The 12,869-nt window shown below is 47.0% G+C and overlaps 1 protein-coding gene across 1 annotated transcript in view; it reads right to left on the bottom strand.

Moving 5' to 3' along the window:
- Positions 1–12,869, bottom strand: part of LOC140206427 (vitellogenin-like) — a 113,834-nt gene that overhangs the window by 85,152 nt on the left and 15,813 nt on the right. Inside the window, 6 exon segments of the mRNA XM_072274795.1 lie at positions 2,348–2,445; positions 3,340–3,557; positions 6,174–6,392; positions 6,508–6,633; positions 7,672–7,837; positions 9,777–9,931. Of these exon segments, the coding sequence (XP_072130896.1) occupies positions 2,348–2,445; positions 3,340–3,557; positions 6,174–6,392; positions 6,508–6,633; positions 7,672–7,837; positions 9,777–9,931 (982 nt within the window).

The following is a 12,869-nucleotide window of genomic DNA, read 5'->3' as shown; positions in this document are numbered from 1 at the left end:
TTCGACCCCGACCCCAGCAACAGGCAATAGGCAAAGCTGAGGATTTGGGGCCTTCCCCTCCGGAGATTCTCGATCGCACAGTAGCAGCGGCAGCGAAGTGGGCATTTCAGAAGTTTCTCCAGGTGTTCCTCTGTACTCTCACGGCTGTCTCCTTCAAATCCAGATTATGCACAGCTCCTAGTTAACACAATACGTTATCATTCGGAACAGCCGCGCGCGCTGCATCACGCCGCCATCTTCTCCTCCCTCCCTGCTCGATGAACTTGTTGCGGACCACTTTGCTGCCTGCTACAGGAAGGCGTCAGAGTCAGTGTACAGTCTAACAAACAGTGTGAGTGATTTCCTTGGGTGGTTTTCTTATGATGTCAAGATCTTGTTGTGCATTGGTAATGTAGTCTGGTTCACTGGTTCGTTGGCGAGACTGACGGCAGAGGAGATGCGTGGCTTTGGGCGTAGCACGAAACAAGCCCTCATGTCACAGGTCACCTGTTCGAGCCATGCGGGGGGAGACGCTGGAGGCAGTGCGGCTCTGTGTTCATGCCGGATTCGGGCCGGCCCTTCCAGTGTTCACTCAGTGTAAAACAAGCGGGATTGCGTTTGCCTGCAGCTGCTCTAGTACGTGCTGATCGGTCTGCTGTGCGCTTATTCCTTTCAACAACATCCACACACCACCACCCCACAGGACGTGACACACAGGGGCCTGCAGATCATTATTTCTGTGTGAATGGATGCTTACGGGTCACCATCATCATTATGTGACGAGTTGTATGACGTGAGCCATCATGGGCTATAACCATGACTGTGCTTGTTCTTGGCAAATTTTTCTACAGAAGTGGTTTAACATTGCCTTCTTCTGGGCCGTGTCTTTACAAGACAAGTGACCTCAGCCATGATCAAAACTTCTCAGAGATGGTGTGCCTGGCAACAGAAATTGTGAAATCCACCACCTGCTTCCATGGCTTCACATGACTCTGATCTGGGGGCTTGACAGGTGCCCGAGGGTGGCCCGCAGGCCGGCCGAGCGCCTTACATATCCTTTGCTAGAGACATACCTCCAACCTACCACCCAATGTTTACCAGTATTGTAATTATATGTGCTATACATGCCTCGTGCTGTCTGTGACTGTTGGCACTGTGTTTTGTGCCTTGGCCCCAGAGTAATGTTGTTCCATTTGGCTTTACTCAGGGATGTCCATGCATGGCTGAATGACAGTGGCTCAGCCCAGCTGGTCAATGTGACCAAGATTCCCCATTTTCCCACATCGGGACCATATCCCTCTAATGTCATCTTCTCATTTTTTTATCCAGTCCTGATGCAGTCTTAGCCTGAAATGACAACTGTTTACTCTTTTCCGTGGATGAGCTTCTCCAGCGTTTTGTGTGAGTTTCTCTGGATTTCCAGCATCTGCAGATGGTCTTGTGTTTGTCCCTCTAAACCTTTCCTATCCATGAACCCGTCCAAGTGTCTTTTAAGCATTGTAAAAGTCCCTGCTTCAACCACTCCCTCTGGCAGCTGGCTCCACGTTCTCTAACGCTAGCTGCCAGGAGAGGTGATGCTGGAGGTGGTGTTGCGCAGCGTCCACGCGGGAGTCGTGCTGTACTTCAGTGTTCACCCAGTGGCAGACAAGCTGGATTGCATTTGTCTGCTGCAGGCTTGTTCTTGCCGACAACATCCAAGGCTATATTATGTATATATTGTGTTCTTTGTGTGAACGCATGTTTACTGCTATTTTATGTGTACTATATGTGTCTTGTGCCGTGTCCTGTCGGTAATGCTGTTGCACTTTGACCCCAGAGGAACACTGTTTTATTTGACTATATTCAAGGGTATTCATGTATGGTTGAATGACAATTAAACAAAATTAAATTTGCCCCTCAGATCTCTTTCAAGTGTTTTTTCCTCACCTTAAAACTATCCCCTCAGGTTTTTGGTTTCATTTCCATGGGGAAAAGACTGAATGCATTCACCCTATCAATGCCCCTAATGCTTTTATGTCCCTCTATATCACTCCTAGACTCCAAGGAATAAAGTCCTAGCTTGTCTCACTCTAAGTCAGTCCCTAGAGTCTTGACAACATCCTTGCAAACAAGAGAAAATCTACAGATGCTGGAAATCCAAGCAACACACAAAATGCTGGAGGAACTCAGCAGGCCAGGCAGCATCTATGGAAAAAAGTACAGATGATGTTTCTGGCCAAAACCATCCTTGCAAATCTTCTTTGCACTTTTTTCCCCAGTTTAATATTGTCTTGGAACTTGGGAATTAGTAAGAGTTGGGTTATAAATACTTACCCTGACAATGAACAAGACAAATAATAAATAAATGACAGACCATGACCACACTTACAGCTGAACACATCAAGATGAAAACCATGGCTGAACTGCAAGCCAAGCTGGTCATATCTGGCCTCCAAGAGTTTTAAAGCCATCTTGCTAGCAGCAGCCCTGTCATAATGAACAGGAATTATGTTAGGACCAAAGACCATAAAACATAGAAGCAGAATTTGGCCATTTGGCCCATTGAGTCTGCCCCCCATTCCATCATGGCAGATTTATTGTCCTTCTAAAACCCTTCTCCCCATATTTGCTCAAGCCCTGACTAATCAAGAACCTATCAAATTCCGCTTTAAATATACACAATGACTTGGCTTTCAAAGCTGTCTGTGGCAATGAATTCTTCACCTCCGGCTGGCTAAAGAAATGCCTCCTCACCTCTGTCCTAAATGGACATCTCTCTATTCTGAGACTGTGCCCTCTAATCCTAGACTCTCCCACTGTACGAAACATCATCGCCACATCCACTCTTTCTACGTCATTCTATGTTCAATAGGTTTCATTAAGGATCCCCCCTACCCCACCCCCCATTCTTCCAAACTCCAGCAAGTTAGGCCCGGAGCCTTTAAACGCTTCTCATATGTTAATCCTATCATTCCTGGAATCATCCTCATAAACCTCCTCTGGACCCGCTCCAACACCAGCACAACTTTTCTTAGATAAGGGGCCCAAAGCTGCTCACAATGCTCCAAGTGTGGTTTGATCAATGCTTTATGAAGACCCAGCATCATAACCATACTCTTACGTATACTTGAGTCCTCTCGAAACGAATGCTAACATTGCATTTGCCTTCCTTACCACTGATTCAAGTTGCAAGTTAACCTTTAAGAACTCCTGCACGAGGACTCCCAATTCCCTTTGCGCCTGTGCTATCTTAATTCAACCCCCAGTTTAGAAAAAAGCCAGTGTCTCTATTCGTTCTACCAAAGTGCATAACCGTACACTTCCCTAGGCCAGAAGACTTATCAATAACATGCTCCCTTCCAGCTGGAGCCGTGAACTCACAGGGGGTTGAGGGATGGGAGGGAACTTCTTGACAGCGATCTTAGCAGAGAGTAGGCAAAACTCGCCACCTGCAGGTTGGTCTCCTTCAGCAAGGAATTGGCGAGAATGAGCACAGCATTCAGAGGAGGCTTGGTGGACAGGTAGACCGCACAAGCAGACATTCTTAGTTCAGGGTGACTCTGTTTGTTCATAAATACCCGCAGGGTTACGGATTGCACCTGTGTCAACAGAGGAACAGAGTCATTATAGCAACAACACAAGAGGTTCTGCAGATGCTGGAAAGCCAGAGTAACACACACCAGTTGCGGGAGGAACTCAACAGGTCAGAAGTGTGATCACTGGAACCGAGTAAGATGTTCTCCTAAGGGGTTAGAGTCATAGGATCATGCTTCGTGACAGCACAGAAACAGGAGAAAGTCTGCAGCTGCTGGAGATCCAGAGCAACAGCTGCAGAATGCTGGAGGAACTCAGCAGGTCAGGCAGCATCTATGGAGAGGAATTGACAGTCAACTATTAATCTGCCTAGTCCTATCACCTGCACCCAGACCATAGCCTTCCATAACTCTCCATCCATGTGCCTATCCAAACTTCCCTCAAACGTTGAAATCAACCCCACATCCACCACTTGTGCTGGCAGCTCGTTCTACACTCTCGTCAACCTCTGAGTGAAGAAGTTGGTGGGTCCTCAGGTGGCTGTAGACGCTGATGTGGGATCCATGTATTCTGGTGTAGTGTGGGCCAGAGCAAGTGGTGGTTGTTGTTCGTGGTTGGGTCTTTTGGTTGTTCGTAGACATAGAAAACTACAACAGAGAAACAGGTCCTGTGCTCCACCTAGTCCATGACAAACCATTAACCTGCCTAGTCCCTGCCACCCCTCCCATCCATGTACTTAGCCAAACTTCTCTTCAGTGTTCAAATCAAACTCTCATCCTCCACATCTGCTGGCAGCTCATTCCACGCACTCACCTCCCTCTGAGTGAGTAAGTTCCCCCTTGGTTTCCCCTAAAGCGTTTCATCTTTCAGGTAAGGCAGCAAGGAATAAACAGTTGACATTTCGGGCTGAGACTCTTCATGAGTTCTGCACTCTAACTTCCTCGCCTATCAATTCCCACCAAATGCAACCCTTCATCACATCCACCCATCACCTCCCCAGCCTCCGTTGCTATTCCCAATCCCCCCTCCTCCATCTGCCTAACATCCCCACACTCCATCCCCCCCTGCTCTGGATCCAGCTGCCAGCTCTTGCCCCACCCCTTCCCCCATCTCTTTATACCAGTTTCTCTCTCTGTCTCCAACTCCTGACGAACTGTCTCAACCTGAAACGTCGACTGTCCCTTTCCCTCCACAGATGCTGAGTTTCTCCAGCAGCTAGTGTATTCCTTTAAGTTGCAGAAACACACACCATAGTCACAGGCCTTTCAGCCCATCACATCCACACTGACCAGTGGGCACCCATCTGTGTTATTTCCATCTCTCAGCTCATGGCCCAAGGACTGCTCTGGTTGGGCAATTCTAGGGCTTGTCTGGACTCTTCCGAAATGCTGTCAGTGACTCTGCTTTCATCACTCTCTCCAGCAGCGCATTCCAGGTCCTCAGCACCATCTGGATGAAGGATGTTCCTCTCAGACCTCCTCTAAATCTCTTTCCCTTTACCCTAAATAAGACCATAAGGTGCAGAATTAGGCCATTCAGCCCATTGAGACTGTTCCACCATTCAATCATGGTTGATGCTTTGTTTTCACCTCTGCTTCTGCCCGTAACTGTTCACCCACTTCACAATCACAGACATATCAATCTCTGCCTTAAGTACAAGACAGCATGGCACTGCGGTGTTATTACAGTGCCAGTGACCAAGGTTCGATTCCCGCTGCTCTCCGTGAAGAGTTTGAACATTCTCCCCATGACCACATGGGTTGTTTCTGCGTGCTCTCATTTCCTCCCACAGTCCAAAGACATACGAGTTAGTAGATTAATTTGTCATAGGGGAGATTTGATAGAGGTATATAAAATTATGATGGGTATTGATAGAGTGAATGCAAGCAGGTTTTTTCCACTGAGGCAAGGGGAGAAAAAAACCAGAGGACGTGGGTTAAGGGTGAGGGGGGAAAAGTTTAAAGGGAACATTTGGGGGGGGGGGGCTTCTTCACACAGAGAGTGGTGGGAGTATGGAATGAGCTGCCAGATGAGGTGGTAAATGCGGGTTCTTTTTTAACATTTAAGAATACATTGGACAGATACATGGATGGGAGGTGTATGGAGGGATATGGTCCGTGTGCAGGTCAGTGGGACTAGGCAGAAAATGGTTCGGCACAGCCAAGAAGGGCCAAAAGGCCTGTTTCTGTGCTGTAGTTTTTCTATGGTTTTTATAGGTGTAATTGGGTGGCACAGGCCAACTGGGCTACTTAATAATATACTAATCATTCTTTAATTACATTACTGTTATATGATATTATTCATTGCTATTATATTACTAAAAAATAAATATTGGCCTCCACAGCCCTCTAGATTCCACAGATTCACCACCCTCTCACTAAAGAAATTCCTTTTCATCTCTGCCCTAAATCGACATTCTTCTGTTCTGAGGCTGTGCCCTCTGGTCCTTAACTCTCCCACTGTTGGAAACATCTTCTCCACGTCCACTCTATCTATTCCTTTCAATATTCAATAGGTTTCAATGAGATTCTTTTCAATCCGTCAGAACTCCGTCGAGTTCAAGGAAGAAATTGTTCTCCTTTAGTTCTATTTACGTTAATACTGAGACAGTAAACCAAATGAAGATGGCAAATGCCAACTTAATCATTGTAAGTTATTAATTTGTCTTGGACTGTTGTTACCTTTGTTGGGTCTTTCCTCAGAATGTTACGCAGTGCCATAACCGCGTCGACTTGGATTTTGAGCGGGACATTGGTGGTCGGTGCTCGGGAGCTGGGTAAGAGTTTCATGATATACTTCATGCTCCCTGGCTGCCCTGCATTGCCAATTGCCTTCAGGGCAAGGGTCATGTCCTCCTCATTGCTCTGAGCTGCAGAGTCCGTCAGAAAACTGTGGAGCAGCTGTGGGGAGAGAGCCTCAGTGAGAGGGGTTACTGAAGTCATACCGACGGGGGAGCTGTGTGAGGCGTGGGGTGACGGTGAGGAGAGGGTGGGAGAAGGACTCCGATCAGCTTACCGTAAGCACACTGCTGGGGCATGTTGGCTGGATTGCACAGTACCGGTAAACCATCGAACCGTAGCCCAGGAAAACAAGCGGGCGAAGGACAGGCGACTGTTGCACTTGGATCATAACCAGTAATTGCTACGACAGAGGCAAACTAGTCAGTAGTTAACTCTCAGTTCAGACACTAACCTTGTTAATAATCCATTGAACAGAAGATACAAAATCCTGGAAGCACGTACCATTGTTTTCTCTGGAGTGGAGGAGGCTGAGGGGCAATCTGACAGAGGTTTATAGGATTCTGAGAGGCATAGATAGAGGAGACAGATATCTTTTTCCCAGGGTTGAAATACTAGAGGGCATGAATTTAAGGTGAGGGGGTTTAAGTGCAAAGGAGATGTGAGGGGCAAGTTAGTTTGTTTTTCTTACTCAGAGTGTGATGGTGCCTGGGGAAGAGATAGAGGCAGATACATTAGAGACTGTTAAGAGTTTTTTAGACAGGCACATGAACGTGAGGAAAATGGAAGGGTGTGGACATTGTGAAGGCAAAGGGGATTAGATTAATTCAACATTTGATTACTAACTCAAAGTCCAAGGTTCAAAGTAAACTTTATTATCAGAGTACAGACACATCACCACACACAACCCTGAGATTCTTTTTCCTGCAGGCATACTTAGCAAACCTAAAGAACAGTAACTGTAAACAGGATCAAAGGACAGCAAACTGAAAACAGAACTATAAATTCATAGCAATAAATAATGAGTGTGAAATAACAAGGTAACGAGTCCTTCAAGTGAGACCATTGGTTGTGGGACCATCAGAACAGAATGAGGGTAGTCATCCCCCTTTGTCCAAGAGCCTGATTGTTGAGGGGTAGTAACTGTACTGGAACCTGGTGGTGCGAGTCAACAGGACTCTGTGGGCTGAAGGGCCTGTTCCTGTGCTCTACTGTTCTTTGTTCTATGTTCCTGCCCTCATAGGTTTGGTTCAGCTTATGACTCTACGGTGCCGGCACTCAGTTCTGTCAGCACACTACTTTAACCCTTCCCTTGCCGTATCTTCCACACTTGGGCAGAGAATTCCACTGTGTTCACCACTCTCTGGGAAAAACGGTTCCTCCTCATCTCCATCCCAAATCTACTACCCCACGGAGATCTGGAAGGGTGGCTCGGACTCACCTTGACGATCAACAGGGTGTGAGGGTCAGCTGTGACCTGATGCATGGCGAGGGCTAGAGTCTGGGCCGCGTCGCGCATCGTGACCTCGAACCGCTGGATCTTCGTCTTGATGAACTGCAGTGCGTCGACTGTGCCAGTGGCGGGAAGCGCAAACAGAATCCAGCGCCTGACGTGCCGGAACAAAGACAGAACACTTTCACACTCTGCAGGCATCACTTGGACACAAGGGAGGAGAAACTCTTGCAGAACAAAATGGGAAGTTAATGCCTTAGCAATAGCCTGGTTTGCCGGGAGTCTCTGGTTAGAGATCTAGAGATAATTCACCCAAAACATCCCAATGCAAGTAGTGAGAAGAGAGATGTTTGGCCAGCTAATGACTAGAACATAGATCACCACAGCACAGTACAACCATTCAGCCCATGACCTTTAAACCTACTCCAAAAACAATCTAACCCTTCCTTCCCTCAAATCCCTCCATTTTTCTTTCATCCATGTGACAAAGAGCCCTTTAGATGCCCCTAATGTGTCTGCCTCTCCCACCACTCCCAACAGTCATTCCACACACCCACCACCCTGTGTAAGCTGACATCCTCACACGCTTCTCCCCAGTCACCTCTCATATTAGCCATTTCTACCCTGGGAGAAAGTGTCTGACTGTCCGCTCAATCTACGACTCTCATTGTCTTGAACACCTCTATCAAGTCACCTCTCATCCTCCTCCACGGGATGGAGGGGCGAGTAAGTTTGAAAATAATGATTGTGTATCGTCAGGGATGCTGCTGCCCTGGATACTCCCTTTTCCCTCTTTCTACCGTCCGGGAGAAAAACAGGAGCTTTAAAGACCAAGAGACCAGAGTTAAGAAGAGATTCCTGCCCACCGCTGTCAAGCTCCCGAACCAATCACCTCTCTCACATCCCCTCCTGTTGGGGCTGCCGCCTTCTCTGTTTCTCAACTCCACCTCTTCCATCACTTTAACCTTTACTTACGATTGGGCTTCCATTACACCCTGATGCATATGACAATAAACTAAACTGAATCTAACTATAAACTCAAGAGATTCTGCAGATGCTGGAAATCCAGAGCACACACAGAGCCCGATCCCACTGACCTGCACCTGGACCACAGCCTCTCATCCACATGCCTACACAAGCTACTCTTAAATATTGCAATAGAACCCACATCCTCCACTTCCACTGGCAGCTCATCCCACACTCACCACACTCAGAGTGAGGAAGCTCCCCCATCATATTCCGCTTAAGTATTTTACCTTTCACCCTTAACCAATGACCTCCAGTTCTAGTCTGACCCAACCTCAGTGGAAAAAGACTGTGCCTATTTCCTGAGGAGACTGAGGTCCTTTAACATCTGTCGGACGATGCTGAGGATGTTCTACGAGTCTGTGGTGGCCAGTGCTATCATGTTTGCTGTTGTGTGCTGGGGCAGCAGGCTGAGGGTAGCAGACACCAACAGAATCAACAAACTCATTCGTAAGGCCAGTGATGTTGTGGGGATGGAACTGGACTCTCTGATGGTGGTGTCTGAAAAGAGGATGCTGTCCAAGTTGCATGCCATCTTGGACAATGTCTCCCATCCACTACATAACGTACTGGTTGGGCACAGGAGTACATTCAGCCAGAGACTCATTCCACTGAGATGCAACAGAGCGTCATAGGAAGTCATTCCTGCCTGTGGCCATCAAACTTTACAACTCCTCCCTTGGAGGGTCAGACACCCTGAGCCAATAGACTGGTCCTGGACTTATTTCCTGGCATAATTTACATATTACTATTAAACTATTTATGGTTTTATTACTATTTATTATTTATGGTGCAACTGTAATGAAAACCAATTTCCCCCAGGATCAATAAAGTATGACTATGACTATGACTTGCATTTACTCTATCTATACCCCTCTATCAAATCTCCCCTCCATCTTCTACATTGCAGGGAATAAAGCCCAAACCAATTCAGACTTTTTTTGTGACACTTGTTCCTTCACTGAAGCCACTGGGGGAGGGGCTGGAAGACGTGGGGGTGTGGGTGGGGAGAAAGACAGTTCTGTCAAGCGATGCACTCCTATTTTCTGCCTCAGGAAGCTGTTTACCGGGTCTGTGCACTGTGGTTGTTATCCCACAGGGAGGTGATGGTGTTCTCCGAGGTGGACCGGAGGAGCTGGACGAGCTGCAGAAACGTGGCCGGTGTGTCGGAGTGGACCTTCGGCACTGAGTGGGCTTCCAGCTGCTTCAGCGTTTCTACAATCTACAAAAAGACCACACCAGCATAAGACACAGTAGCCAAATCGGGTCAGTCAAACCGTCGAGTCTGCTCCACCATCCAATCCCGGCTGATTTACTAACCTTCTCAACCTCTGTCTCCTGCCTTCTCTCTGTAACCCCCAACACCCTGACTAATCAAGAACTTGTCAACCTCTGCTTTAATCTATGGAAGGACGTTGCACTGGATTGGACGGAAGCCATCCACCTCGTATTCCTGACCAGTTTCACTCTCATTGAATACAGACCAGTACAGCTCAGGAACCGACCCTTCAGCCCACAATGTTGTAGCAAATTGACTAAACTTAATCAAATACAGTACCCAACTAAACTAATTTCGTCTGCCTACACTGTGTCAATACCCTCCCATACTCTACACATTCATGGGCCTGTCTCAGAGCCTCCTGAAAGTTTCTACTGTATCTGCCTCCACTAGGCAATGCACTCCAGCCAGCCACCACTCTCTGTCTAAAAAGCTTGTCCCGCACGCCTCATTTAAACTTACCCCCTCTCACCTTAAATGCATACCCTCTGGTATTAGACATTTCAACCCTGGTTAAAGATTCTGGCTACTCTGCCTACGTCTCTCATAATCTTATCAGGACTCTCCTCAGCCTCCACTTCTCCCGAGAAAACAACCCTAAATTTGTCCGACCTCTCATTATAGCTCCTGCCCTCTAACCCAGGCAGCATCCTGGTAATAAACACAAGAGATTCTGCAGGTGTTGAAAATCTAGGACAACACACACGAAATGTTGGAGGAACTCAAGCAGGTCAGGCAACGTCTATGCAGAGGAATAAACATTTGACGTTTCAGGCCTTCATCAAGACTGGAGAGGAAGAGGGAAGATGCCAGACTACAAAGGGAGAGGAAGGAAGATAGCTAGAAGGTGATAGGCGAAGCCAGACTGGTGGGAAAGATAAAGGGCTGGAGAGGAGGGGACCTGCTAGGACAGGGAAGTGGACCATGGGAGAAGGGGAAAGAGGAGGAGATCTGGGGGAGGTGATAGGCAGGTGAGAAGAAATAAGAGGCCAGAGTGGGGGAGAGAAGAAGAGGGGAAGGAGAGGGACTTTTTTTTACCAGAAGAAGAAATTAATATTTATGCCATCAGTTTGGAGCTTAGCCAGATAGAATATAAGGTGTTATTTCTCCACCCTGATAATAGCCTCATCTTGGTACAAGAGCATCCAAGTAAACTTCTTCTGTATCCTTGCCAAAGTCTCCACATCCTACCTATAATGGGGCAAGCAGAGCTGGACATAATACTCCAGATGTGGCCTGGTTAGAGTTTTATAAATCTGCATCTTAACCTCCTGAATCTTGAATTCAGTACCTCGAACATACGCCTGCTTTACCAGCCTATCCACCTGTGTAACTACTTTCAGGAAGTTTTGGGCATCTACACAGAGTAATAGATAAAAAATTGCTACATTACAATAAAAAAGTAGAAAATTAAATGGTGCAAATAGAGAGCAAAATAGTGGGGTAGTGTTTATAGATTCATGGACCATTCAGAAATCTGTTGGCAGAGGAGAAGAAACTCTTCCTGAAATGTTAAATTCATCACTATCCAAACCATCTCAACTAATCCTGGCAAGTTATTTATCTTGTGTTTTCTTTTTCTTTTATTGAATTTAGAGATACAGGTGTGACGCCAAACCAAGCTATTGGACATTGATGCTAATGAGAGAGATAAGAGAGACAATGGAGAAACATTCAAAATGCTAATAAGAGAGGAGAGAGGGATTAACGGAAAAGATACACGATTCAGAATATTGACAGACTGGTTGCTATGAACCTGAACTGTTTGAAGTTTGATGGACAGGTGATACCCCAGCAGGGGGATAAAAAGAACAGGTTCGCTAGGGCACGGGACACCATGAGATCACGAGACAACGAGACCCTGGAAAGAGCAGTGTGCCCCCACAAGTGGTGGGAGTTTGGAGGTCCAGTTCGCGGGAACCGACCATAGACGCACAGGGTGTAAAGGTACGATCAGCAGGAACCTGGTGTGTGTGTCCACCCTTGCCTGGGTGCTGAGTTCACCGCGGAAGAACGGTCATATCCGGAACGGAGGGGTCACAGTCGGTGACCACAGCGGGATAGAAGACATCAAAAAGGGTCTGCCCGAAGCCAACCGCGAAGACATCAAAGGTCTGCCTGAACCAAATTGCATCCTCCCTCTCCCTCTCTCTCTCCCCCTCCCAAACGGTACAACAGCAATTACTGCAAACTGCACTAAACTGAAATGAACTCTGCGTCACTGTAAGACTGATCATTTTACCCCTAGACTGCGATAGAGCTTGGTTGATTCCTATTACCCTAGTTCTGTGTATAGGTGTGTATTATCATTGCTAACCTGTTACATTTATATACTTACGATTAGAGCACTGTATTATTTGTTTCTTTAATAAAACTTTATTAGTTCCTAGTAATCCAGACTCCATTTCTGCTGGTTTGGCAACCCAGTTACGGGGTACGTAACACAGGACAGTAACAGGCCCTTCTGGCCCTTGGAGCCCCCACCGCCCAATCACACCCATGTCACCAGTTAACCGACTAACCGGGACTTCTTTGGAATGCAGGAGGAAACTGAAGCACGGGGAGAACACAAAACTCTCCTACAGACAGCGGTGGGAACTGAACACCCATCACTGGTGCCGTAATAGCGTTGTGCTGACCACTACGCTACCGTGCCTCCCATTATCTTGAGCATGTGATTATACTGGAGAGAGTGCCAAGAAAATTCTCTAGACCATAAGACATAGGAGCAGAATTAGGCTATTCGGCCCATCAAGTCTGCTCCACCATTTATCATGGCCGATTTATTATCCTGCTCAACCCTATTCTCCTGCCTTCCATCCGTAACCTTTGATGCCCGATTAATCAACAAATTTCAGGACATATGCCAGCAATATTAAAC

The sequence above is a fragment of the Mobula birostris genome, chromosome 12 (assembly GCF_030028105.1).
Source record: "Mobula birostris isolate sMobBir1 chromosome 12, sMobBir1.hap1, whole genome shotgun sequence".
NCBI lineage: Eukaryota > Metazoa > Chordata > Chondrichthyes > Myliobatiformes > Myliobatidae > Mobula > Mobula birostris.
The sequence above is the reverse complement of the archived record's forward strand: the minus strand, read 5'-3'. Positions and strand labels throughout refer to the sequence as shown.